Consider the following 27,834-nt stretch of genomic DNA (forward strand, 5'->3'; position numbering starts at 1 on the left):
ATACAAGAACTGGGGTGTAGACCAGAGGGGGTGGGTGGGAAAGGATTCACCAGAGACAGAGTAGGGAGTAGAACAGGCAGATCTACTAAAATATACTGCCCATGGAGCAGTGGGCCAGACAGGAGAGGTGTGCTGTGCCATGTGGGTAACCTCCCTGGCTGGGGATTAAATTCATGCTGCAATGGCTGTCGATAGCTTGATAGCACTGAGACTTTAACCCCTGAACCACCAGGGAGGCCTGCCTATACATAATTTTTAACGGAGTACATAGAGAAGTTTTCTCTGAGAATTTGACATTAGAGTAGAGCCATGAAAAAACATGGGAAAGTAACACTGTAGGGAAGAGAAAAAGCAGTGCATGCTTTATCTAGCACATTTGACAAATTAATAGTTACTAAGGATACTGGTAAATTCAAATATTCAAAATTTTTAAAATGGGGTTTGTAGATACAGAGAACCTAGTGATAATTCCATGATTATTTAAAAAAGGTTAAAGGAAATTCCTCTGCTCTACAGAAGCAGTACAAAAGAATCTCTTTTAATCTTTTTAATGAGAACCTTGTATATTTTCCAGAGATGAAAATTTCTGAAAGGAATCAGACTCAACAATGAGGAAAGAATTAGCTCAGCCAATTCAACTTTACTGGACTTTTTTCTGCTTTCATTTCGATCACAGAGATGATCATTTCTTAAAAGAATTCTGAATAAGTAAAAACTTACCTATGCTGAAGAAAATAAGAAGAAAAGTGGAAAATCTTGTCCCCCATTGTCCCTCATTTATCTAGTATTCTTCCAGCTAGATGTCCTTCTGTGTATATGATCATTCTTTCCTCAAATTCTCCTTAGCTTCTTTGCCATCTCTCTTTTCATGACCTGAGCTAGTTCTTCTTTCCAGTCTCTCCTTAAGACTTAACCTGGTTTACCGTTTAAAATACTAACCTGAATTTGTATTCCCACTCCTGATCTCTAGATTTGTATACTTAAGAATACCACTTGCATGATTCCTAAGCATCTCAAATTCACCAGTACTTTCTTCCCCATCTCCCTTCTAGAAACAAACCAACCTGGTCCTCCCCCAACATTCCCACTCTCAGTACTTGGCACAACCATCCATACACCCAGTTACTAAATCCAGAAACCTAGTCATCCTAGAGTCTTCTTGTTTCCTTACTCCTCACATCTAATCCAGGACTCACTTCTATTCCAAATATATTTAGTGGCCACCCACTGCTCTCCACTTCTTTTTTTTTTTTTTGCCACCACCCAAGTCCAGAGAGATTCTGTCTTTAGTTCTCAGTTGGACTATTACAATAGACTCCTAACTTGTCTCCATTTCTATTTTTGTCCCTTTAACTCATCCTTTACATAAGAGCAAGAGTGAACTTAATATAAATCATATTGCCCCTCTACTTGAAATGGTATAACAACTTCCCTATTATACTCAAAATCATATATACTCAAAATCATACTCATTTCCATGGCCTGCAAAGTTCTACATAACCTGGACCATAGTATGAATCCCATCTCATCTCGGGTCACTGTATTCCAGGTATACTCTACTAGTAAAGTCTCAAACATATACATATCCAACATTTACTCTCTCAGACCCTTGTATGTTTCTTTCATAACATTTATTACACTGTTTATTCTTTCATTTTATATTTATTTTTTTCTCTATCAGTCTCCACTAGCGTGATTGTCTCTGTTTCCCACTGTTTTCCCCAGAACCTAGTAAGGGAAACAAGATGTCTGCTCAGTGATTAGATGAATGAACAGTTATGACAAAAGATCGCAATGCAATGTGGTCTTCCCATCAAAGAAAGAAGACATCATTGAATTCTAAACCCCACAGTGAAATTCTGTGTTAATGGCATACACAGGTAATGCAAACCAATGACAATCATTCAAAAAAGTTTGAGAGAATGGTCTACATGAATTCCTCATTTGGTTAAGACTCCCACATAGGTTAAAAAAAGTCACTATTTATGTATTTATTTATTTATTGAATCTTCATTAATAAAGACTAAACAATAATCAAGCAACATAAAGACATGTTTTCAAAAGAAGGTTGGGAAAGAGTTCTTAACAGGCCGCATGATGATAAGGATTAATCATGATTAAGGAAATGCCAGGCACTGTTCTAAATGCTTTAGTTAAATCTATTCATTTAGACCACATAAAGTCAGAGACTTCACTGCTTATGAGGAAACTAAGATAGCAAGATGTTTAGCAACTAGCACAAGGGTTGCACAGTAGCAGACCTGGAATTTGAACCAATGTAATCTAACTTCATAGCGCAGGCTCTAAACAATATCTTACCTAGTCTTTACAGAAAAATCTAAAAGACCAATGTTATTGCATACTAAAGAACCTCAGGAACAAGAGAAAAAAATCACAATGAACTACTGAAAAGTTTATGTATTTCTGGAAAACAGACAAACTCTTTAGCAACTGTAATTGGATTAGCTGGGATAAAATTACTCAATGGACTGACCTTGCTTAATTTAAAAATGCCTTAAGCTATCACCTTTTATATGACATAAAAAAGTAACTCCTGTTTAAATTTCCTTCAAGAACATTTTAAAAATTGTTTTACATAGCGTCTACATAATACATAACATCAGTTCAGTAAACTATACAAACTATATATATATAGTATATATATATATAACATCAGTTCAGTAAACTATACAAACTAAGTAAACTTTCTCAGGGGGAAAAAAAGGATTTTCTTGAAATAGGTTTTAAAAACTTTATCCCCAAAAATATTTGCAAGCCTCTGTGAAAACACATTATCAACTAACACAACAACAAACAAGTTATCACTTCAATCCATCCAGTTTGTTTCTGTGGTTAGTCAGGATTGTCTAACCTGAAGTTCATTTCCAAACCAAAAAGACAGAAACAAAGAGCACTTGGGCATAACAGCAGTGTCAATAGAACCTGGCACTATCATCTCCAAGAAAGGACAGAGAGCCAACAAGTTTTGTGAAATCAATGTAAACAAAAATGGTTCCCAAAGACAAAGAACTCTTCCACAGTGGTTATTGACCTAGAATAAACAACTAGAGAAATTACTCCATATATTAACAAATGGTTTAAAAAAACAGAACATTAAAATTACAAATAGTTTGGGAAACTTTTTCAACAGGGGCAAAGAAATTAACACAGCTTCCTTTATCATTAGCAATTACAACACTCAGCAGAAGTGTACAAAGATCCTGTCTTTTCCACTTGTCAGAAAGAAGACACCTTGGTGGTAACTGAAAGCAATGAAGCAGGAACTCAAAGTAACTGTTCTGAAGCAAAGAAACTAGTTTTTCCTTTCCTTATTCCATTCTACAGTGAGTATTGCCAAACACAGTATTTTTGTTTTCCTAGAATTTACAAGACTAAATCTGCTAACAAGGCAGAAAAGAGAACACAAACATGCCTTTGAAACATAAAACATTTTCGTGCAAACCAGGAAATATCAATGCATATAAAGATGTTAAACCTTAGCAAAACAGAAAGAGCACCTGTGATCTTAGTTCCATTTCTGCCACATTACTGCCTAAGCCTCTTGAACTCTAGCAAGCAAACACTGATTGTTTCTGGATCCCAATTTTCTGTTAAATGCAAAGATTTAATGTATGTTCACAGAGGTTGCTATAATTAAAAATATTGCTTTCAGTAGGTTTCAGTGAAATGACAAAGTTTCTTACTTTAGTAAAGCTACTTTTAATAGCCTTCAGTTAACAATTTTAAGTACCAAAACTGTAGTTTCTTCTGCACTTGGAAATTCTTAAGTGACAATAATACATGGTGACCAATTTAAACTCCCAAATGAAAAACTATACTCATTTTACAGTCACCTACTTATTAACCACGGTGACTAATTCAATGGATCACAGTACCAAACTTTTATTATGTTCAAAAGTAGGACAAAGCTCATCTCAGAAAAGTGATAATATTTTCACATAAAAGAACACACTTAAATATCAAATTTTGGAATAATGAAAATAGTTTCACTCTGATAACATTTCCAGCCCTCAGAGTAAAATGACAATATCACAACATTTTATTTATATGGTGATTTCACATTTTCTATTTCAAACATTGTGATAACCTATGAAGTGAGTGTATTTTTATCAACACAATTTAGTCCAGCTCGGAATTATGTCACCCTGCACTGATTAAGTACTGAAACCAACTACAGTCCAGCTCTTCTGATTTAAAGTTTAATAATCTGGACCTCCCCAGTGGCGCAGTGATTTGAGCGCTGGGTTGCGAAGCTGCCCCCAGCCTCTGCAGCGCCGGTTCAATCCCCAGCCGCCTGCGAGGGTCCCACATGGTGCACAGACTTCTCCTGCAGCCCGCTGCTCCCCTCAGCAATGTACTTCGGTCCTTCTGCCTGTTCTGCTCCCTGCTCTGGCTCTGATGAATTCTCTCATCCTCCCGCATTTCTGACTGTACCCAGTGCTTGTATAAATAAATAAATAAATCTTTAAAAAATAAAAAAAATAAAAATAAATAAAGTTTAATAATCTTCATAATCTTAAAAAGTGGAAATTCAATTAAAGGGCAGGAAGAAGTTGAAAAAGGAAAAAACTGGGCCTCCCTGGTGGCACAAGTGGTTAAGCAAAGCACTATGAAGCAATCTGCAGCTCCTGCAGCATGAATTCGATTCCCGGCCCACCAGAGAGAAACCCACATGGTGAAGCAGACCTCTCCTGTCTCGCCCCCTGCTCCCCTCAACAGTGTATTTCAGTCAATCTGCCTGTTCTGTTCCCTGCTTTGTCTCTGGTGAATCCTCTCACCGCCCCCCTGCATCTCTGGTCTGTACCCCAGTGCTTGTATGCATAAATAAATCTTAAAAAAAAGAAAAAGGAAAAAACTGGGTAATCGGTCCCTGAATAACATCATCAACAACAAACATATATATATATATAAATTATTATAAATATATAATATATGAGATCAGGTTTGGCTATCACAAAGTTAATAAGCAAATTTACCAGATGCCAAAGTAATGATGACACTCAAAACATTTATTTCCACATCTGAAATATCCTATCACTGTTTCAAAGATAAATGTGAAACGTTTTTCTAACTCAAAATACAATATGTAAGTTAAACAACAAGCCGATTAAACTAGCTATAGGTAAACTGATAAAAGGCATCAAAGTACTTATTAAAGTATATCAGAAACTTGGCAATGTTATTTTATTCTGGAATGCAAATCACAGGAGGTAAACTAATTAATGTCATACACATAGAGTATGTCTATTAAAGAAAAAGCTGTCTTGGTATATTAAAATAATATAAGCAAAGATTTCTATTGTACATTCACACCTACATAAATTGGTCACATCTGGCTGGGCACCATCATTCCTCTTCCGAAGATCAATAAAAAACAAGCTATAATCATAAAATGTTGCCTAGAAAAATAACAGTTTCTCATTATCATCTTTTATGCTAAGAATAATTAACTGAAATCAGAGTCAATGAAAATACAATTAATAGGTAGGAGTCAGAACACTAAATTCTCTATCGTTATAAAACTAAAAATACTTGCATTAATTTCTCCAAAAGATCACAGCAATCTAAGAAGCCCCAAAGAAGAAATGAAAGATGCTAAAGTTAGGAAAAGGAGCTATGTTGCCAAGAGAGGTAAACAATGCCAAGGAGATTTTTGCAAGGTGTTTCAGGAAATGAAAGTCAATAGTGTAAAATCTATTAAAGGATTCATAACTAATTTTAGCAGTGGGACACATGGTTTCACTGATTTTAGAAATTTAGACAACCGCTGAGTTTTATTGCAAATACCTCCACTGTAATGAAATACGGAGGTTGGAGGGGTCAGTAGCTTGGAAAAGGCAGAGAACTCCATTCCTTATCACAGTAATAGGAAATGAATGTAGGTCCTCTGCAGGAGATCAGAGGGGCAAAGGCCTCATTCCCTCGGCCACCAAAGCTTTTAAATGGCACTTGCACGCCTGAATTTTGTATATAAGCGGATGCATTTAACATCATGCGCTAGTGGTTGGGGTGGGCAAGAATCCGAACTGACAGATACAGAGAAACAGCCAGGTCATCAGCAAGAAAGACCTTCTCCGTTTACTCCAAGCTCCTAGTCATCACAGGAGAATGAAATGGGTGCTTTGTAATAATCTAGAACGGCTTCCAAGTCCGCGGCGAAAAGACTGAATAGTCGGGAGTCCAGTGGACGGTGACCAACTGTGGAGAGGTGTCCCAAATAACCTGGCTACCGCCAGACTGAGACATCCAGAGTCAGCAGAGCCCTAAAACACAGCTTTAAGTAGAAATCACGATGCCCCAGATCTGTCCGGTGTGGGCGAGCTGCGGAAGCAGCCAAGCTCTGAGGCCAGTCTCAGGCTTTCCAACCCCAGATCCCAGAGCCCGCTTACCTACCGGATCCGACCCCGGCTTCTCCGGATCTCAGGACCGTGTAAGCAGCTCCTGACCGACTCTTCCACCAGCCGCTGGGCTCCGGCCAACCGGAACTAGATACGTCACTTCCGGCCCGCTTTCCCCTGGGGAGACAGGTTCCTGAAGAGAAACGTTCCGCCTCCTTTCGGCAACTTCGGTTTTAACGTCGCGGCGTTTCCGTTCGAGTCGGCTCGGCCCCCTATGGGCGGAGCGAAAGGAAGATGACTGTCCCAGCCGCGGTTCCTGACCCGGAACTTGTCCAGGAATCCCGGAAGAGGTTGCTCACGCGCGAGAAGTGTGTTGAGTACACCGTCGTGAAGAGCACAAAGGCGTGAGGAAGGCGGAGGAGGGGTGCCCTAGGTAGGTCTGCTCCTCCCACGGCGCTGGAGAGGGATATTTTCCATACTCCAGCTGAAATGTTTCTTCCCACCTCACTGCCTAAAACTCTCACCCTTTCATCTCCTTTGTAAACTGTCTTCCGCCCAGGGGCCTTTGGAGCCACTGTTCCTGTTCTTCTTGTCCTTCGGTAGGGGGACCAAGCTGATGCGGAGAAGGAGGATCTAGAATTTTTAATTCTTAGGCAAAGCCACCAATCAGGAGTATCCATGCGCCTTCTCCGAATTCAGAAAATACTGAACAGGCGTCACTGCCTTTTTGCTGTGTATTATTGAGTACCCGCATGTATCAAGTTATTGATAGAGATATGGGCAACTTATTGATAGAAGTATGGACAAAGACGTATGGACAACTAACCAGCCACAATGAAACTTTTGGGTCGGCTCTCCCTCGCCCGTACTCCACCCAATATACATTGTTGACGAGTTCTTTATCTAGTTTGCGTGGGTTTTTAGTGACCCTGATTAAATTTGAAAATGTAAGGCTTTCAATTCTGTCGTTCTTTATCACACAGACCTAACGTCTAGAGAGGTAGTTAATCCTTTAACATTCTCCAGGCTCTGTACTAGACGCTAAGAATGTGATGTATGTACAGTAGTTATGTTTAAGTGCTACAGCAGCTCAGAGGCAGTCTAATTAAGACTGGGGAATGCTGAATACTTAAGAGATAATTGTCATTTGAGCTTAAGCTTTTGTAAGTTAAGAGGATGTTTTTGTTTGTGTAAGTGGTGAAAAATAGAATTTTGGGGAGCGATTGCTGTAGAAAAGGACCATGAAATTTAGTGTGGTTGAATAGTACAGTATGCGGCAGGAGAGGAAATTTAAAGGACAAAGTAAGTTGTTAGTAGACTGTGTAGTGCTTTGAATCCGAGCCAGAATATCTGTTTTATTCTTTTTTTTTTTTTTATAGAGGCATGCTTTATTTATTTGTTTGCTGGTTTGTTTGTTTGTTTTGTTTATACATGCACTGGGTACAGTCAGAAGCGCGGGAGGGTGAGAGAATTCACCAGAGCCAGAGCGGGGAGCAGAGCAGGCAGAAGGACCGAAGTACACTGCTGAGGGGAGCAGCGGGCGGCAGGAGAGGTCTGCACGCCATGTGGGACCCTCCTCTGGTGGCCGGGGAGCAGCCGGGGATCGAACCGGCGCCGCAGAGGCCGCGCGCAGTTTCGCAACCCAGCGCTCAACCGCTGCGCCACCGGGGAGGCCCTCTTTTTTTTTTTTTTTTTTTTTTTTAAGATTTATTTATTTAAGCACTGGGGACAGTCAAAAGCGCGGGAGGGTGAGAGAATTCACCAGAGCCAGAGCGAAGAGCAGACTGACGAAGTACACTGCTGAGGGCAGCAGTGGGAGGCTGGAGATCTGCGCGCCATGTGGGACCCTCGCCCTGTGGTGGGGATCGAACCGGCGCTGCAGAGGCTGCGGGTAGATTAGCAACCCAGCGCTCAACCGCTGCGCCACCGGGGAGGCCCGTTTTATTCTTTAGGTCTTTACTCAGTGATAGTTGAGCAGGGAAATTATGTGATCAGATTTGTGTTTTGGAAATATAATTGTAATGGCAGATGGATCAGGGTGAGCTATGTTGTAAGTGAACAAATGTGTAAAGGTTGGAGGTAGAGGAGTTAATTTTGGAGACTTGGCAAGAGATCATTAGGGCATTGGTACTTAGAGAAATTTAAGACTTAATTAAAACAGATAAACTCAACAAGGTTAACTGGTTATGGTAGTATAGAGGAGGAAAAGGTCAGAAACCACAAATGCAGAAACAGAGTTTGAGAAGGAAGGCAAGGTGCTGGTTTCATTTCGGGACACAGTGTAGATTATGTTCTAGACATTGAAATGGTCAAATCTAGCAGAAATGAGAAATTCAAGTTTGGAGCCTAGGAGAAGCTTTAGGAGTTCTCAGTTTATTATGATTTGGGAATAAGTGATTTTGTTCATCTGATAAACTATTTGTCTCCTCTCACTAGAATGTTAGCTCAAAACAATACCTTGTTTTGTTCAGTGCTCTCTACCCAGGGTCCAGAACAGTGCCTGCTGCATAATAGGCCACTAATAAATATGAATTGATTGAATGATTGGAAAGAGTATATAGACCAGAACTGTCCAATAGAACTTACTGCAATGATGGAAATAAATGTTCTCTCATTTTCTAATGGGTGGCCACTAGTCACTTTTAATATATTGAGCTGTTGAGCACTTGCAATGTAGCTAAATGCAATTGAAGAATTGAATTTTATTTAGTTTTAATTAAAGGTTAAATGTTCTGGGTAATGTCTACTATATTGTACAGTGTATGTATAGACTGAAAAGAGGGCCAAATATGTAAACTTGGTTAATGCATAAATCAGAGGCAAACAGAAGACAGAAAAGAGCACTGGAAAAAAGCCACCAGAGAGTTAGAATGATAATGTGAAAATTAGGTTAGAGAATTCAAGGGAGGAAAATTAAAAGAAAAGTTACAGTGAATGGTGCAGTAAACTCAGGATAAGGCCTAAAAAGAGCAAACTACCTTTGGCAATTAGCAGGTGTCTTGATTCCTTAGCAATTTCAGTTGAGTGGGTGAGGGAGTGATTGAAGAATTTTAGAGGTAAAGGGTAGGGGAAACTGGTGTCAGTGGCTTAAGGGACAAAGGATTTCAGAAAGTTGGTTTTTTATTTAGATTAGAAAATGTCAACAGAGCACTAGCTCAAGAGGTAAGTCTATTGGGTGGAGCATGGTTCAGACAGTAATGGGATCAAGAGTATTCCTGAAAGAGGTTTAGCCTGAGAGAAATTAAAAAGTACTAAGAGGAAAGGTTTATTGGATTATCTATGAGACTGAGTATTTTATTTATTTATTTTTAACCATCGTCTCAAACAAGGGGCTTTTAGATAGGGTTATAGTAAATACAGCAGGAAAAAGGGACAGGCTGAAATACCTTTTAGAGGAGTGAGATGATAATCTGATAAGGATAATAAAAGATTAGAACAGCCTAAAGACCAAAGATGTGATGTTAGTATTAACTTAACATTTTAGAATTAGAGACTTCATGAGATATGAGACACAAGTGATAAACTTGGTGATTTTTTGAATTTTCTCTACTGACTTACTGGTATGTTTTTAGGTAAATTTGAGAAGTTTTCTGTCATGACCTTTAGATGAGCATATTTTTTGCTGTTATGTTACTGTGGATACGCAGCTTCTCTTGTTAGATACCTATTTTTGTTATCTTTAAAATGAGCCTAATAATATCTTTTATTTTCATGGCAACAATAATGGGAGTAAAGGGTTTAGCATGTTATCCAACTTGTAATAAGTCCTCTGTATGTTGTTTCCTTCTCCAGTTAGTATGTGGATCTAGTGTGTGCAATATTTGCTTACTTCGCAACCTAGAAATTGGTTAATGGATTAATTTACTTCTTTATATAATTACTGTTTAATTCGGAGTCTGGTTATTAGATTATCAGAAGTTCTACTGATATGTGAGCATCATGCAGTAATTAAATGATAAATGCATTAAGAGATAATGTGAGGTCTAATAAAAATTTAGTTTTTTCTGGCTGCAGACATCTAAAGCCATAAATACTGTATCGGTACAAACCTGTCACAGTATTAGACACACAGTGAAAAAAACCTGAAATGAAGTATTGTGGTATTTATCATTTGTGACTCTCCTACCTCTGGCTACTCCATCTCACTTCTTTAGCACCCTTTCTTCATTTCATCTGTTTTATTTCCTTCACTCCATACTTTTCCTAGTGTCCTTACTTTCATCACTTCAAAAATCTTAGTTATGGATTAAGATTTCTAAGATCTGTATTTCTAGCTCTATTTCTTGTTTTATTCTCTGCTACTCTTCCCCACTATCTCTCAACTCTCTGGACTGTTGTTAGGTCATTTGACATAGACTGTCTCTCTCCTGGCTTTCCCACTCGGTATTATTTCTGCCTAAAATCATCTTTCCTCTTCTTACCTTCTTACTCACCCTTTGTCACAGTTTAAATATTTCCTCAAGGATGCCTTCCCTGACCTTCTAAACTGAGCTAAAGCCCTTTTTGTACACCCCTCATTCACCTCCCTTCTTTCATAACATTCACCACCTTGTAATTATCTCCCTCTTAGAATACGAACAACTATAGTGGCCTTTATTATTCATCACTATATTCTCAGCACCCCATCAGGAGCCAGCAAACATTTGTTTTATTGAACATGACTTCATTTGACCTTCATTTCTTCATTTTCAATATAGAAATAATCCTGACTTCTCCCTATGATGTGGGTCCATTGATATAGTACAAAGTATCATTGAAACTTTGAGATACAAAAAAAAAATCCCAGGCATGTCTCCTCAGCCATTTGACAGTCCAACTTATTTCCATCACACCTGCTTTTGTATAACCTTCCTATCCTTCAAATTGTTCTCTGAGACTATGCATTTCATAGTCCTGTTATTTCATTCTTGCCCTTACCCTAAATTCCCTTACTCTTAGCACAGTTAAAACCTGAATATATTCAACTATCCATTGTATTGGGAGTGGAGGATGAAGGAAGACTGTAGATGCAATAGGTTATTTTGTATGTTTGGAGATGGTAATTAGATGTTCATCATTTGGCTTCCATTCTTCTCTCTGAAGTATAAAATTATCTTTTCTATAATTGTCCGTACCTATACTTAGGCTGCTAAGTACTGCAGGAGGAAATCAACTGGTCAGTATGGTGCCACTGTAAAATCATCATCAACCTTAGCCATGTTTTCCAGTCCTCTGTAATCCTGTTGTATTTTGCCACTTTTATTTTAGTCTTCCTCTTCTGACCTCCAGGTTGACTTGTACAAACTACTAGCAACGACTTCCCACATTCAATTTTACAGAGGTGACTGCAGCTAAAACTGTCACATTGAGAAAGGTACTTCATTCCCTGATCTTATCCCTTCATAAGGACTTTAGGTTCCCTCCTCCCTACTGCTTTGTATTGTTCATTTCTCCTCCTATTTTGAACATCTACCTACCTAATTCTAGCTCTATCCATTGATGTTGAAATTATGCTCAATGTTTAAAATATGCTTATCTTTTTATCTTAGCAGAAAAAAAAATAACTTTCCATTTCTCCATGTCTCCTAATAACCATAGCTTTTTTTCTTGGCTGCTCTTTTGTTTGCCTCTATTTCTTGACATCCAACTCAAACTAGCTCCTTCCCTTGCCTCTACAACTACCACACATTAGTTTTGGGTTTTTTTCTTTACAAAAACTAATGCACAACACATGTTAGACATTGTTCTGGTCTTCCTGCTCTGTGATTGCAAAAGTTGAGACTTTAAGAAGGAAGATCCAGAAAATATAAGGGATGCATGAGCTATAAATGCAGAGTAGGGGGGTTGGTAGTGTCTCAGAAACTATCTGAATAGTAAAGGATTCTAATGGACTTCAAGGAAGTGAAAATACTTACAGGTTTTATAATATTAAGGCATTTAAACAATTCCAGGGAAATAATTCTGTTGCAGAGAGGGCAGTGTTTGGATTTGAGATAGACAGCTTGAGAATATTGGGTTGGTTCACTTCTTCTTTATTAACTACATTTTTGACTTAGGTCCAGCTTTTTTATTAAAAAGCAGTATGTTAAGTACACCAGTATGTTAAATTATACTTTTATAGTTTGGGTACAAATGAATTTAGTTTTTTTTTTTCCCCCTTTAGATACTGAGTATACTCCATTCCTCTCTGATGATTACTAAAGATGTATTGACTCAATTTATTTCAACTTGTTGATATAATCGTACCAATCCTTGACTGGAGATAGCCATGACTTCTGTGAAGATGTTTGCAAAGCAATTGTTTTATGTTTACTTTATTTCTAAATTAAGACACTTGAGTCATGAGGCACTAGAGCAGTGGTTCTCAACCCTATCACACCTAATATATACTTTTTACAATAAATCACTTATAGCTAATGTGAAGCAATACAGCAACTTTAGGAAATAGTTAACCAGTTCCTCAAAAAGTTGCAGTGTGCCTTATGACTGAGCAATACACCTCCTAGGAATATGCCCAGGAGAAATGAAAACATTCATGCAGAAACTTGTACTCGTGGCAGAATTATTCATGATAACCAAAAGGTGGAAACACCCCAAATGACCATCAACTGATGGATAAATAAAATGTATGTATCTCTACAATAGAACATTAATCAACAAAGGGGAATGAAGTACTGAGACATGCTATAACACCAACCTTGACCACATTATACTGATAGGCACCTGAAATAAAATGCCATGTACTGGTTTGACTTGTATGAAATGTGCAGAATAAGCAAACCTTTAAAGATTAGTGGTTGCCAGGGCCTCCCTGGTGGTACAAAGGGTTAAGACACAACCTATGAAGCTATAGGCAGCCACTGCAGCAGGGAGCTACCCACATGGCACAGCAGACCTCTCCTGACTCAACTGCTGCTCCCCTCAGCAGTGTATTTCAGTACAGTACATCTGCCTGTTCTGCTCCCCACTGTCTCTGGTGAATCCTCTCACCCCCCCACCATACATCTGGCCTGTACCCCAGTTCTTGTATGCATAAATAAATAAATCTTTAAAAAAAGATTAGTGGTTGCCAGGGATGGGGGAGGGGAAAATGGGAAGTGATTGAGCACAGGAGTTTGATAGTGGTGATGGTTACACAACCTTATAGATATATTAGAAAACTGAATTATATCTCAAAAAGTTTAACATCACCTGTAGTATTCTAACATTAACATATTTGATAGTAGCCTATATGCCATAATTAAAATCATTAATGTTCTAATTTTAACAAAGGAAATTTGATACAATATGTACTTCCAAGATGATTATCTGTGCTGAATTATGTACTGCAAAATTCCAGGGACATCATTTATAAGCATTTACAAATATGGTGACCCCATGTATTTCAGGATGTTTGGATACTACTCCTCTGGTGATGGTTATGCCTAAACATAGCATTGAGACCCAGTGCAGACTCGAATGTAGACTGATAGACTCAAATCCATTGAACACCTTCGCTAGGAAAATAGGAATTTCTAAAATAATAAAGGATAAAGGATATCTTTTGTTTTATACGATAGTTACAATTCTGGTTAATTCAGTGTATATTAAAACTATGCAAAAAACTATTCCTATGTAAAATGAAATTATTTCACTTGTACTCTTTGCTAGTAAACATCAGAGAAAAAACAACAAATGTATAAGATCCAGAATATATTTTGCGTTTTTTTCTGGATGACTTCATATAGTTCTAAAATATGGCTGCTTATATGCTGTCCAGATACTTTATCTGATAAAGCCTATAACTCCTCACTGCTAGGTAATAATGTTTTTTCTTTCCTTTAAAGATGCTCTCCAAATCCTTGGTTATGGAATATTTGGCTTATCCTGGTGCGCTCAGCTTGGCTGCTGGAGTTGCTTGTGGCATGTGCTTGGGCTGGGGCCTCCGTGTACGCTTTGGGATGATCCCTAAAAGTTCTGTGAACAAGACAGACACAGAGACCGGAACCGAAGCAAGCATCTTAGGAGAGAATGGGGAGTATAAAATGATTCTTGTGGTCCGAAACGACTTAAAGATGGGAAAAGGGAAAGTGGCTGCCCAGTGCTCACATGCTGCTGTTTCTGCCTACAAGCAGATTCAAAGGAGAAACCCTGAACTGCTCAAACAGTGGGAATACTGTGGCCAGCCCAAAGTGGTGGTCAAAGCCCCGGATGAAGAAACTCTGGTTGCACTACTGACGCATGCGAAAATGCTGGGACTGACCGTAAGTTTGATCCAAGATGCTGGACGTACTCAGATTGCACCAGGCTCTCGAACTGTCCTAGGAATTGGACCAGGACCAGCAGACCTAATTGACAAAGTCACTGGTCACCTAAAACTTTACTAGGTCGAATTTTGTATGATGATGGTCCCATTACCATGTGTTTAAAGCTGTCAAATCTTAACAATAAAGGCTGAATTTCTCCCAATTTATGTATTTTTGAGATGAAAAGCCATTCCCATGTCCTCTCATGTACTTGGCAGTTATCTTGGGTTTTCAAAAGAAAAAGTTGGTTAAATGGTCCTGGTGGTTCAAGTGATATGCACTGAGACAAAAAATATTTGACAGGTCATGACAAAACTGAATTCTTTTTCTTCAAGACCATGTTGCTGTGCTTCTCTTCAAGGATCAGGGATTTAGAGTATTCCCATTGGGCATAAACTGCAGTTTGCTTTCTTGTCACTTTTTGGATGACTGATAACCTACTTTATAAAATAGATATTTTATATATGTTTCAAAGATGAGGTTTTATAGCATTAATGTAACCTACCTGAATATTGTTTCATGTTCAGTTATCCTAACCCACATTGGGCCAGTATTCTCACAGTGGTTCTCTATCAGCACCTAGAAAAAAATTCTTTACTTCCCTTTTCCCAACAATGAGGCTTACTGAAACTTAGGATGTGACTGTATGTATGTAATACCAACATCTCACTGTTTCTTTACCTAGAACTTAAAGAACTATGCGATTCAATTACTTAAGGACACCTTCGTTCCCTTTTGATCTGTATATAGTTAGTATGATATAATTCCAGTAATTAGTATGCTACATGCGCTGCCCAGAACAAGAAGCTGCCCAATTGCTACCTGATCTTAACATTTTCTTGAAAGCTTTCTTTTAGGAAAGATCTCGAAAATATTTCTAAACCCAGTATATCTCTAAGAACTGTGATAATGCTAGGGAAAATATTAACAGGCACATGCTAAGTGGTTAACTTAAACAAGTAGCATGACACAGTAACTTCAGGGTAAGTAGAGTCTGTGGGTAGAACACTATAGAGCCAGGTTCTAATATTTGGTCAGTGTTTATTATATAGTTTTCAGTGGCATTTGACAGCACAAGAGAAACTGCAACTGTGAATGATGCCACAATAGCAACTGTTTCTACTAAATAGAATGTTTATATTGGACTCAAAAATGATGCAACAACATGTAACTGCTTTGAAGAGAACTCAATACTAAATGTGAGGCTTGTCACAGAGACTGAGGGCTCCAAGTTCAAAGACTGCATTCCCAACAGGTTGGCCTGCTGTGGCTGATTCAAGCAGTTGTAGTAAGTCATGGCAAATTGACTAGAATGACTAGTATACAAATTCTGATAATTCCTGAACTATATTGTTTTGCACCTGTATTTAGTATTTATAAAGTTCTTAATATTATAGTTCTAAAAGTATCCTTTTTGCAGAGTCTATAGAGTCCTGTAAGACACTTTCAGGGAGTCAAAACTATTCTAAATACTAGGTCATTTTTCACCATGTTGAAAGGGCACTGATAGAAAAGCCATGTTCAATAATACGGCTTATACTTCTCACAAATCAAGGCAGGGGCAACTATCTACACAAATAGTCATTGATCTTCATGGTCCTACACTCATGGTAAAACCAAGTTTCATTTAATGCCCTTAATAAAGCAGAAAAAAACCTGATTATTAAATTTAACCTTCAGTTTTTTTTCTTAATATCCTGTGCCACACTAAATACTTCTGGTACATACTGAAATATGATTGTTGGCTTGAGGGGCAAAGACATTACACGGCTGAATTCTGAGCTAAACTGTTTTTGTCGTGGAACATTTTTACTTACAAGAATGGTAGACAAACTGGTCATCTAGACCTGGTGTTTAGCGGATTACTTCCTCACAAATTAAATGAACTGCCAGGAAAAAAAACTGGCAATATTTTAGAAAACTTGCATCCGCCTCTCCACCAAGCTCCCCCAAATTTAAGATTTCTGATGAGATTGGTGTACCTAATAAATATGATTTTTAAAAATATAGAAAAGATGTGTTGACATTTTGAAGGAAATATGTAACAGTATAATCAGTATTTTCCACCTAACCAGTGCGGGTAAAAGATCCATTGAAAGTAAAGGACATACCAATGGAGTTTACTCTTAACAGTACAAAAAGCTCACTTTCATGGTGTCAGATTGCACATCTCAACTAAGCACAGATACCTGAAAAAGATTAAAAATACTCCCTTTTCCAAATACCTATCTTTATGAGGCCAGATTTTCTTCATAAACTTAAATTAAAAAAAAAAACAACATAACATTAAATATAGAAGCCGATATAAGAATCCAATAGTTTGCTCAGATGAACTTTAAAGAAACGTTTAAAAAAAAAAAAAAAAACATGAAAACTACAATGCTGTTCTTCACTCACCTGACTTTTTTGGGGCAAATAAGGTCAGCACATGATTGCCTGTTAATACGTAATGAGATAATTACTAGCAAATTCAAACAGCCCTAGTGGAAATCTTGTCTTTTGCTATCTTACTAATAATGTCTATGGTGAAGTATTTGTCAATGAATACCACAGATTTTATTTGGACATTAGGAAGGAAGTGAAAGCATGTTTATTCCCTAAAAAGGTTCCTATTAATCTCTTCTTATTCCCATTTTAGTTATATTAGATGCAGTAAGAACTCTTTGTATCATTTTCTGTTTTTAACTCCTTCTGCTAGACTTCCCTCCTATTCAGAGTAATGTTAGGAAAGATAACTTAAAATACAGCTTATTACCAATTATTATATAACATTTAATACTACCCAGTCTTGAACTAGCCCATTTTATGATTTAAACACTCCTGCAAATAATTCAGAAAAGTATGACAGTGTTAATATACACACATGAGGAAACAAGCTCAGTTAAGCTTGCTCAGAATTTGAACCTAAGTCACACTATAGCAGTTTCTCTTTCTATTGTAGCCCATTATGGATATTTTAAGTGTCAACACAGTATCACAGAACATACAAAGCACCAATTTGGAAAATGCTTTTTTGTTTAAAAAGTTTACCATAAGAATACCTTCACTAAAACATTCTGGCATGTTTCTACTAGGGCAGAGAAAAGAAAAGCAACATTCCACTAATAAGACGAAAACAGTTAATTCAAATTATGGAAAAAGCCCAAGAGAACAAATCTTGACTCTGAATGAGCTCCAAGGGACCACTACTATTCTCACCTCTTAGTTTTCATAATGATGAAGAGATGGGGTAGATACCCAGTAGGAACACAAATAAAGTCAGGGCTTTGAATAGCAAGATGCTTTCACTGTGAGAAATCAAGAGATTTTCCAGCTAAAAAATAAGGGGGAGGTGAACTAGGTAGGTTAAAGGTAGGGGGTTCTAAGTTTTCAAAGTTCTTAAAAATATGGAATTTATGGTGATTTCCCTGACTATTCCCTGAGGAATACTATGTAGCATGCTAACTACATGTTTAATACACTTTTAAATTAACATAACTAAACACCCATAATCTCTTCATTTACATAAAAACCTGAGGTGCCACTTGGTTATAATGGTACAGCTGCATTGTAACCCACCATAGTACTGAGTAGTTCTCTAAACTACTGCTTGTACCTAATTAAACATAGTGTAATAGTGTTTTCACATGTCCTCTTTCTACTTCTGCCTCAGTAACTAATATGAAACTAAAACCATATTCTTTTGCTTTACGTTTGTGAGGTGTCTCATTAAAACTGCCATTCTATATGTTATTTCCACAGTCCAGTAATTTATTTTAAATTTGAGTAATTTCAAATTCCACAAACAAAACTGAAGAACAGCCATATTTTGTTTGAGTTCTTTCTTCTGTACACTCAGTGATCTAAAACACCACAATATCCAACATACACAAACCTCAGGGAAGGGTTAGTAAATACACACAGATTGGAATCATGGTGCTCTTAGTTCCTGAACGGAATGGTCCCACAGAAAAAGCACAGGATACAGCACAACATAAGGGCACCTGTTACATATGAAGTGAGCAAAAACACACTAGCATTTTCTTCTATATGCATAATGAGGAAACCTGCATAGGTTAGAGGGCCTTTTATGCTCATTTAAAAATCAGGCAAGTTGTCTGTAATGCATTTTTCAAATAATTTGGAGAGCACTGCAATCCAAGTTAGGATATGCTAATTAGTGTTCTTTGTTGGCATTGACAAGTCTTACAAAGTCATATACCAATATTTTGCCGTAGCTTTTCTTTGAATAAAAGATTTAAATGCATTTAGACAATACATACTGTAAGCTGTTTACATACACTAAATTTAAGAGATTCAATATTAGAGTTTTTTTTTTTTTCTTTAAACACTACAGAGTGCAAATCAGGTTCTTCACAACAGATTGAATATTAAGCAGTTCGTCAAAGAATGGGGAGGAGGGAGAAGAAAGAAAAGCCCAAGTGAATAAAACATTTGAAACAATTCCCCCTTGAAAATAAATTCTAAAATGATGCGGAATGTGAAATAAGCTTTTAACACAGGTGATCCAAGTTTATAGTTAGAAACAAAAAATAGTCCTTCATGAAATAAAGGTTACAAGAACATGTGCCTGTTTTCCCCCATTATAAATTGAGAAGCAGGTAGAGACGATGTTTCTGTACGAAAATAGGCGACTCAGGAGGATCAGCTTTCCATCTCACATGCTGTACCCAAAGCCAGGTTGTGGCTGCCCATAGGGTGGTGCAGAGTAACCATAGCCAAAAGGTGCCTGCGGAGGAACTGCAACACTGGGTCCTGCTGTCAGCATTAATTGGGGCTGACCTAAAGGAGGAAAAAAAAAAAAAGAGGAGGGGCAGGGATAAGGAGGTGGGAGAAACTGTTAGCACCACAGGATAATAACCCTCTGATCTCCATTATCTGAGCAACAACCACAACTCAACTTAGAATGAGTTATGTGTGGGGCACTTTTGACTGTCACAATTTTAGCATGAGTCACCTTAACAAGCCAATTTAAATGCAGGGTCTAGGGCCAGAACTGAAATGGCTATGTTACTTCGTGTCATTTGAAAATGCATGCTTCACATGATGGGGCCCATAAATCTGTCCGTAATTCCATCACCACATGGTATCTGCACATTCTATTTGATGACAATAAACATCAAAGACAGAGTGAGGAACAGAACAAGACAGACTGACTGAAATACACTGCTGAGGGGGAGCAGCGGGCAAGCGAGGAGAGGTGCGCTGCGCCATGTGGGCAGGTCCCCAGCTGGGGATCAAACTCGTGCTACAGTGGCTGTGGACAGCTTCGTAAGTTATGTACCAACCCCTTGCGCCACCAGGGAGGCCCCAAATTCAATGTTTAAATAAATGTTCACCCAACAGTGAAATGGGAGGAGGATGTCAAGTTCAGACATCCATGTGTAAGAAATTAAATTGCCTTAAATATTCACATTAAAAAAAGACATTAGAAGACAAAATTCACGTAAGAATTTGAGGATCCAATCTTTCCAGAAAGTTCTCAAATGGAAACTACCCAGTTCTCTGTCCCAGTTAGAATTTAAAGAGAACATGTACTTTTTATGTAAAACATACTATTGGTAGCTGGGTATGTTCTCTCATGTTTCACACGTCTGCAAATTGAATTCACCAATACTTTCTCAGTAACTTGTAAGTAATCAATCAGTGACCAGGCAATAGGAAAACTTAGGTTATCTTCTTAAGTGATGTTTTTAAGATTATCTTTGTATTTAAGTTTATCTTACTGAATGTCAATTCCTACTTTAAGACTATTTCCTGTGTGTGTGTGTGGGGGGGGGGGTTGATGGTAGAATTATTCCTCAATTCAGCAAGCATTTTGTACTTGAGAAGTACATATTACATTTCAATTTTGTAATAGAATCCCTAAAGAATGAAATGTTTCATCTACTATGTATCTGTGAGGTTAAAGAGAGAGATTACCATAAACAATAGGTTGTGTCTCTGTAGCTTGTTCTTCTTCTTTTCTCAGTGATTCTGAAGCATCTAATTTATCCACCTGGAGAAAAACAGGTAATGTTAATTAGCACCCCAAAAGTATTATAAACCTAGATTTATGGCAGAAAGTGGAAAAGCCTTAGTATGTTAAATTTTGTCAAATTAAACACACTAGAAAGAACATTCTCAGGCCCCCTCAAATTCAATGGCAATGATCATACTTCAGTCAAGGTGGTTTTTAGCACTGTCATTATAAACCCTCAGGAAGGAGGGATTTATAAATGCCATAAAAGCTCACGCCAGGCTAAAACTGGGCATGCTAGGATGCAGCCAGCCTGAGGGAAGGAGATCACAAGAAGGAACCACTTTTTCAAATGACGTTTAAACCCCATCAAAGATAATAACAATGAACTCATGACCCGGCAAGACTTCCCTCCCAAAAGGAAATGGTATTCAAAAAAGTGAAATGAAGTCTAATGACCGGAAAAGTTCTTGTGCAGTCTAAGCCATCTTTTGCCAATTGCGCATAGCTTTTACAGATATTGGACTGTAAAACAGATATTGGACTGTAACAGATGTGGACTTAAGTTTAAGGCTGAAGTGGCTCCATATTTGGTATTTTAAAAATAAAGACAGGCTGCATGTTTTAATGTTCTACTTTTTATAAAATAACTAGGAATGAATGATTTTTCCCCAACTCACTGAGGAAGAAATTTTTTGCTTTTAATTAAGCTAAATAAGTAAATGGCTATTATATACTAGTTACTCTAAATAAAGTAGATAGCATCAGACAGAAATAATACTGCACAGGAGTCCAAATGTATTAGTAAAAGAAAGGAGCTGGAATACATAGTTCTGTCCACTAATTAGTTGTGTGACTTGGGTAAACCATTGCACTGACCCTCAAATTTCCTGGTCTATATAATGAGATGACTGAAAAGATAATCTGCAATGTTTCTTCTAGGACTAACATGATTTGATTCTGTAATTCTGTGAAAAAACGGGAGAAGTAACATTAGGATACTGGGACAGGCAATCTCCATGGTGTAGCTTCCATTTGCCTTTTAAACTATATTTAAAAGTTGATTTTTCAACCAAAACCTTACAATTAATCTATCATTATACTTGAAGTAAAACTAAACTTCAACACTCAATGTTTTCTATTAGTGGTTTCAAAGTCAAGTGTTGTGGGTGAGATGGGGGGCAGAGTGCAGGAAGGTAATTTTTATGAATTTTATGTTTACTGCATGTTCTTCAAAAAGGCAACTAGTTGAGAAAAAAATTAGAAAAAAAGACGTGCACTTCAGGGGAAAAGCTATGAAAAGTGGGCCCTAAAAAGGTTAAAACAGTTCCTAGGTTCTACTTGAAATTAATTTTTAAAATGTGTGTTTAAGTCTTTACATACACCATTAAGGTTAGGCAATATTTTTAACACATATATTGTTTCATATTAAATATCACGAATATGGATCAATCCATACTAATTTGTCAGGGAACAAAATTTGAGAAAAGCTGAGGTAGACTCTAGACACCTTCAGATAAAAGTATTTGCACCACTTTAGGAATATGGGTTAGTTTGCTTTTGCACACTATTTTCCTATTTCATAGCCTAAGTACTCATGTGTTACAAATTACCCCAATATTAAAAGATTACTATGGCATATAAGACCATGAAAAACACTCATGGTTTGGCACCCAAATTTAAAAATTATTATAGCTATAGAATTTAAAGCAGTCTATAGCATCAAGGTTCAGATAGGGTTTTTCCTAGCCTAACCAATATCCAAAAATGAGTTAAGAAGGTTATACAATTAAAAAAAAATTACATGGATGAGTGTACATTAATAACATCTCAGAAGAAAAATGAAACAACAAAAAACCACAACTGCATAATACATTTCCAGACTTTCAAGAAAAATAATCTACAGTGAACGTGTTTTAAAGTTAATGTCTGAGTTTTAATGTCTAAATCAGATATTAATACAGAAGTGCTTAAAATATAGCAATATCACAATGCCCAGGCATAGACACAGGTTAGACATAGGGAAAAAACAAAAACTCTGAAGGAGAGGCATTGAGTAAAAATCTTTTGATTTTTTTGTATAATGGGACAGCCTCTGGCATAGCAACATCCAATTTTTGTGTCCACTGGACCCAATTTAGGTTGCTCCCCCCACCCCCACCCCCCCCCCAAAAAAAAAAGGCAGAAGGATTTTATGAACACAAGCTTTTGTTAAGAGCTGTAACAAAAGTTTCTGATCCTTGGATTTAAAAAGAAAAATTACAGGTAAACATGTCACTGAGTTCAGTTTCATCTATGCTATTGAAAATTCACTAAAATGTAAAAGGCTTTTCCACAAAGACTGCAATATGCTGCAGAGGAAAAGTTAACATGCAGTCAGTTATTTTGGTGTATGTGTGCATGAAAAAAAGGCAAAAGTACTGAAGCAAGAAGTGAGGTCTGAAGATGACTGTTGGTATACAGGCTCTCAAGAAACACACACAGCCCACAGCAATGCTTTAAGAGTTTCAAAAGTAGTATGATGTAATTGCAATGACTGTTGTACATGCTTGATTTAAAAACAATGCATAACACTGCAGTTCAATTACCTGTTTTTCACACACACGCTTTCTAACTGCCTTGCTTACTAGCTGCTGAAGGGCCTCACACACAATGCATTTTACTCAGGTTTGCCCTAAGTTCCAATGGTGACTCCAGTTTGGTTCAACAATTCCAAGGCATTTGTCCCCCACCCAAATTCTTTTAAATTTGTTTCAGCTCTCCTTTACCATCCCACCCTTTTCTAACCACAATTGTATGACAGACAAAAGTATATAATACCAGACATAAGTTTCTAAGTTTGTTTCATTTCTACTGGGATGGAGAAAATCCAATGAAGGAAGCAGCAACCAAATGGTGCCTAAATTTGACCTTGGACAAGCCAACAGATGAATAAAGAGGGCAAATTTTAGGTAGCTTCAGAGGTGTGCCTTATTACAGAAAGAAGTTAATATTACTTTGTTACATACAGAAATAATCCATGTTGCTTAGCAACAGTTATAGCAAGCTACTCTTTATGATTAAAAAAGTTTTGATTTCTCTTGAAAATGGACTAGCACCATAAGAACTGGACACCTGGAGAAACATGAGGAAAGTCTCTTCGGAAGCAGCTAGTATCTCTTGTATCTACTTTCAGCAAAAAATTAGTAAGAATCAAGAGATCAGAAACTGGATCACAGTCCTTCAATACCAAAAAAACCCCAAAAAAGCCTTTTAGGGCATATATATATATATATATACACATATATAAATTCAACAACTGTCAGGCAAGCTCACAAAATAAAACCAGAGGCTGTTTTAATTTATTTAGAGTATTAAGAAAATCCTATTATGGTCCAGATACCCTGACAGGGAAGAGAAATTTCCTGAAACTTTGGAATTAATATGGAAACTCACCATGCTCAGTTTTTAATAATATATTTAAGAGAGACTGTGAACCAACTACTGATTTGCCTCCTGCCCTTCCTAAAGCCTATTAGCCGATTAGTAGCAAACATCTACTAATGTCCTACAGCTCTATTATAGTTATGTTTCAAGGGACTTGCAGAGGCTTTAGTGAAAATTTATTGGGGGGAAAAAGCAGCAGCAGCAGTGTAGAAAAGGAAGGAAAAAAAATCATGCAAATTCCTTAGACTTAGTCCTCCAGACTTAAAGATGGAAAAGAATCAACCTTCACCTTTTCCTTTATTGCATCAACCTGCAAAGGAATTCAGAAGGTGCAGCTTAGAAAAAAATCAAATTCCATAATGAGCATAAAAAGGTAGAATCAGCAACAAAGGTTTAGGGGAGAAACATCTAACCACTGAAAAAGGTATAAGAAAAGTGAAAATAAAGGGCATACTGAAAGCAAAATTTAGAATATTTTTCTTAAACTTCAGAGCTTATTGCAGAAGAATTTATGCTAGAATCAGTGTGAAAGAAAGCAGGTAGTAAATATCGCTAGTAAAATTTACAGCACTTTGGTTAACAGCAGCTTAGAGCCAGGTCTCACAAATTGGCATTATGCATAAGAAAAGAAGCTATTCTCATCTATGGCTAAGATCAGACAACTTTTTTTTTCTCTTGTACTGGACTTTAAGCATTTTATACAAAGGAAATACTAATTCTTAAAAAATTATAACTGAGTACAATGGTACCTAATTAGACAGTAATCTAAAGAAATATTTGATATATAGGGGGTTGGGCTGTTAGTAATTCTGTTTTCCCCCATTATGTAGGAATGCTCGAGATCAGAGGTGAAAACTATGATTTTAATAAGCATGTATTACTTTGACAATGGATCCTTTAAGAACCATTTTTAAATGTTCTATAGCAAGAAAGCTAGTAACTATTGAGAATAGGGTGAGTAAAAAATTTTCTAACATCAAAAAGGATACTGAAATGTGAGTTTTATAAGATGATTATACCCCCAGCTTGTTTAATGTGCTTTTAGAAAATGTGTCGTTGTTAACTTCTTATATTTTTTTAAATTAGGGGTTAATGTCAAAATATTGTGAAGATTAACAGTGTATTAAGAATATACACATAGCTCCCCCAGGGGAAACAGGGATATCTATTAAAGAACTAACCAGAAAAAAGTGTATCTAGTTACACTTATTTGAGGAAGAAATCTTTAAAACAAAGTTTTTTTATCAATTTTTTTAAAAACATACAATATAAAATATTATTCACCTTTAGAAATAGATTGAGGATAAACATTCTGACAACTAATGTTTGAGTTCCCTTTCCATAGAATATCATTTGTCAAATATTCAAAATTTTCTGGAGAACAGGAATTTTTATGATCAGCAAAATTATTTCTAATAGACAAGAAACATTTGAAAAAATAAATCTTCAAGTGGAATTTTACATATCAAGAAAACTAGTTTTGAATATACTCAGAAGTGCCATTACCTTTGTCAAGTATTCCTTCATGACCTGGATGAAATAGGGCATGGCAAAATCCATGATATTGTGCCTCCATGCAGTTTCTAGGACAACATCTGGCCTTAAAAGATCATAACAAGTAAAGAGACAAGCTCCAAAGCACTCTCTTTTTTCTTCCTGCAAAAACCACTGTAGGAGTTCTTCAGCCAACTCAGTATCTTTTGATTCAGAGGCATACTGCATTGCATCCTATTCAAAACAAAGAATAAAGGGCAAACCTTATAAAATCAAACATAACCAAGAATTGCTAAAACAAATAATAGGCGTGAGGGGGAACACACCTCCCATTTGTATGTTAATTAAAATTTTCAAAGAAAAAGGCAGGGTAAAGGATTATTTTTAAACAGAGGACTTTGACACAGATATAACACAGTCCCTAGATTCAAGAAACTGATGTAATTATCATCTCCAAATGGGGGTTTAAAGGGAATTCTAATATTCACAAAACTAATACTTTATAGAGCATAGTCACTTCCAATAAACAATTTTATGGTTAACACAGATTATTAAGCACGTGGTTTAAACGTGCCACCCCCACCAATTTTACCCACCTTGTACAGGCTATCTTTCTTGCACAGCTCTACACTCTGTTTCCAGCGATTGTTGCCTTTGAAGAGATAAGCAGCAATTCTTCTGAACTCAATGAGTTCATGTTTTTCCAAACGCTGGGCAAGCGATATATTGTCAAAGTTGTCATAAGCATCTATTGATGTTCGCAGAGCCTTAAAAAAAAATCCAAATGCCAAAGCAATGTTTCAGTTTAGTTTAAATTTATGTTCCACCTTCTTGATCAATATACTTAATATACTTAATATCCAAGTATCAATATACTTAATATCCAAGTCATTACTGTATATGACTTGGTCAATATACTATGCATGCATGCATACTTCATCAGTGAGTCATTATTGTAACATGATGACCTGGATATTAAGATCATGCTATCAATGCTATCAATAAAATACTCAAAAGTACTGTAAAATTTCTAAATGTGCGATACTTTCCAAGGTTAGTCTTCAAGGACTAATTTGAACGGTTGTAAGATTGTGGGATATGTAATTTGGAAAGTAAGATTTTATGCTCTAGGAAAACTTCTGATACCACTAAACGTGATATTCATTTATAAAAATCAGCATGAAATCGGACCCAAAAAGAAAATTATGTTGACAGTAAGGGAAAGAAAAACAAAGCAGTTTGACCTTAACTCTTATTTCTGTTTTCACATAATCCTTTCACAAGGAAACTGTACTAAAAGACAGATACTACTATAGTAGGCAAGAAAATAGTGAATACAGTTAATACTAAAATTTTGTGTTAGTTTTTTCCTACAGAATTCTCTTAAGATCTTAGCAAAATTCTGTGAACTTGGCATTTAATTAGGAGAAATTAAATTCATTAATCCTGAAAAACTCACTAATTTAGATACAAGGCATATTAAATACCAAGAATAATGGGCTTTTTTTTTTAACTGCAAAAAAAAAAAAACAAACAACAAAAAAAAAAAAACCACACACCAACATTAGAACATAATCACAACCCGAGTTTTGAGAATATGTGCAACAAGAGTACCTGATAATCTTCTTCTGTAATAAAGAGGTTGTTCAGCGATTCATTCACAGATTTGTTGTTGTGGTTCTGAACTGAACGCAAATATGGTTTCACCAGTGGTAGCTGTTCAACCTATAACATAAAGAGTTTGTTATAATGGTAGCACATTGTTGAAGTTCCAGGGACAAATATCCAAGTATGTTTTAACTCCTTGATAAGAAATTTTGGTTAAAAATTACCTTGCTGAAATAATTGACTGCACGAGTATGATCCAACCGTGGAGACAGCACCATTAGCAAATCATTTAACAACAGAGGCTTGAATTCTAAGTAGAACTGTATTGCTTTATAGTACAGTTCCACATTGGCAACCTAAAATGGGGAAAAAAGATATTTTAGTTATTTTCTAATGAGCATTCTCCTTCTGAAGGAGTTTTTACCTTCTGAAGATGGTACACACCTTGGTAATGATATCTTTGAACTGCCCCTCTTTCCATGCATCAGTTGGATGATTCATCATGGTAATTATGGCATTATCGTACTCCTCATATTTGTCATACAAAAAGACCAATTCTGCCCAAAGATGAGCTTGTTCTGCAGCTCTTAGCACCTGTATAAGGAAGATTTAATTGCTTTAGATATGGGTCTCCAATTCTACCCAAAGGCCTTAAAAAAGAAAGATATTTTAAGTATTAGTTTTAGCCATAGCATTGCCTCACAAATGTTAAAAGGTTAGTTAC

At 36.8% G+C, this 27,834-nt stretch overlaps 2 protein-coding genes across 4 annotated transcripts in view; one reads left to right on the forward strand and one right to left on the reverse strand.

The window, feature by feature from the left end:
* Nucleotides 1-6,763: 6,763 nt before the first annotated feature.
* Nucleotides 6,764-14,742, forward strand: PTRH2 (peptidyl-tRNA hydrolase 2). Its single transcript, XM_084238656.1, has 2 exons — nucleotides 6,764-6,792; nucleotides 14,165-14,742. Exon 2 carries the CDS (start codon nucleotides 14,165-14,167, stop codon nucleotides 14,702-14,704), a length of 540 nt encoding a protein of 179 aa, XP_084094782.1. The 5' UTR covers nucleotides 6,764-6,792; the 3' UTR covers nucleotides 14,705-14,742.
* Nucleotides 14,743-19,280: 4,538 nt separating this feature from the next.
* Nucleotides 19,281-27,834, reverse strand: part of CLTC (clathrin heavy chain) — a gene marked incomplete at both ends in the record, with an annotated part of 61,301 nt that continues 52,747 nt past the window's right edge. For 2 of the 3 annotated variants that reach the window (XM_084238661.1, XM_084238660.1), the window contains 7 exons: nucleotides 19,281-19,405; nucleotides 20,546-20,621; nucleotides 25,515-25,736; nucleotides 26,099-26,269; nucleotides 27,117-27,227; nucleotides 27,335-27,466; nucleotides 27,555-27,704. In XM_084238661.1, the coding sequence (XP_084094787.1) occupies nucleotides 19,281-19,405; nucleotides 20,546-20,621; nucleotides 25,515-25,736; nucleotides 26,099-26,269; nucleotides 27,117-27,227; nucleotides 27,335-27,466; nucleotides 27,555-27,704 (987 nt within the window). Of the gene's footprint in view, nucleotides 19,406-20,545; nucleotides 20,622-24,297; nucleotides 24,319-25,514; nucleotides 25,737-26,098; nucleotides 26,270-27,116; nucleotides 27,228-27,334; nucleotides 27,467-27,554; nucleotides 27,705-27,834 lie in introns of all 3 variants that reach the window. The other variant, XM_084238659.1, reaches the window with a different exon arrangement.

This window comes from Talpa europaea (assembly GCF_964194135.1).
Source record: "Talpa europaea genome assembly, chromosome: 7".
NCBI lineage: Eukaryota > Metazoa > Chordata > Mammalia > Eulipotyphla > Talpidae > Talpa > Talpa europaea.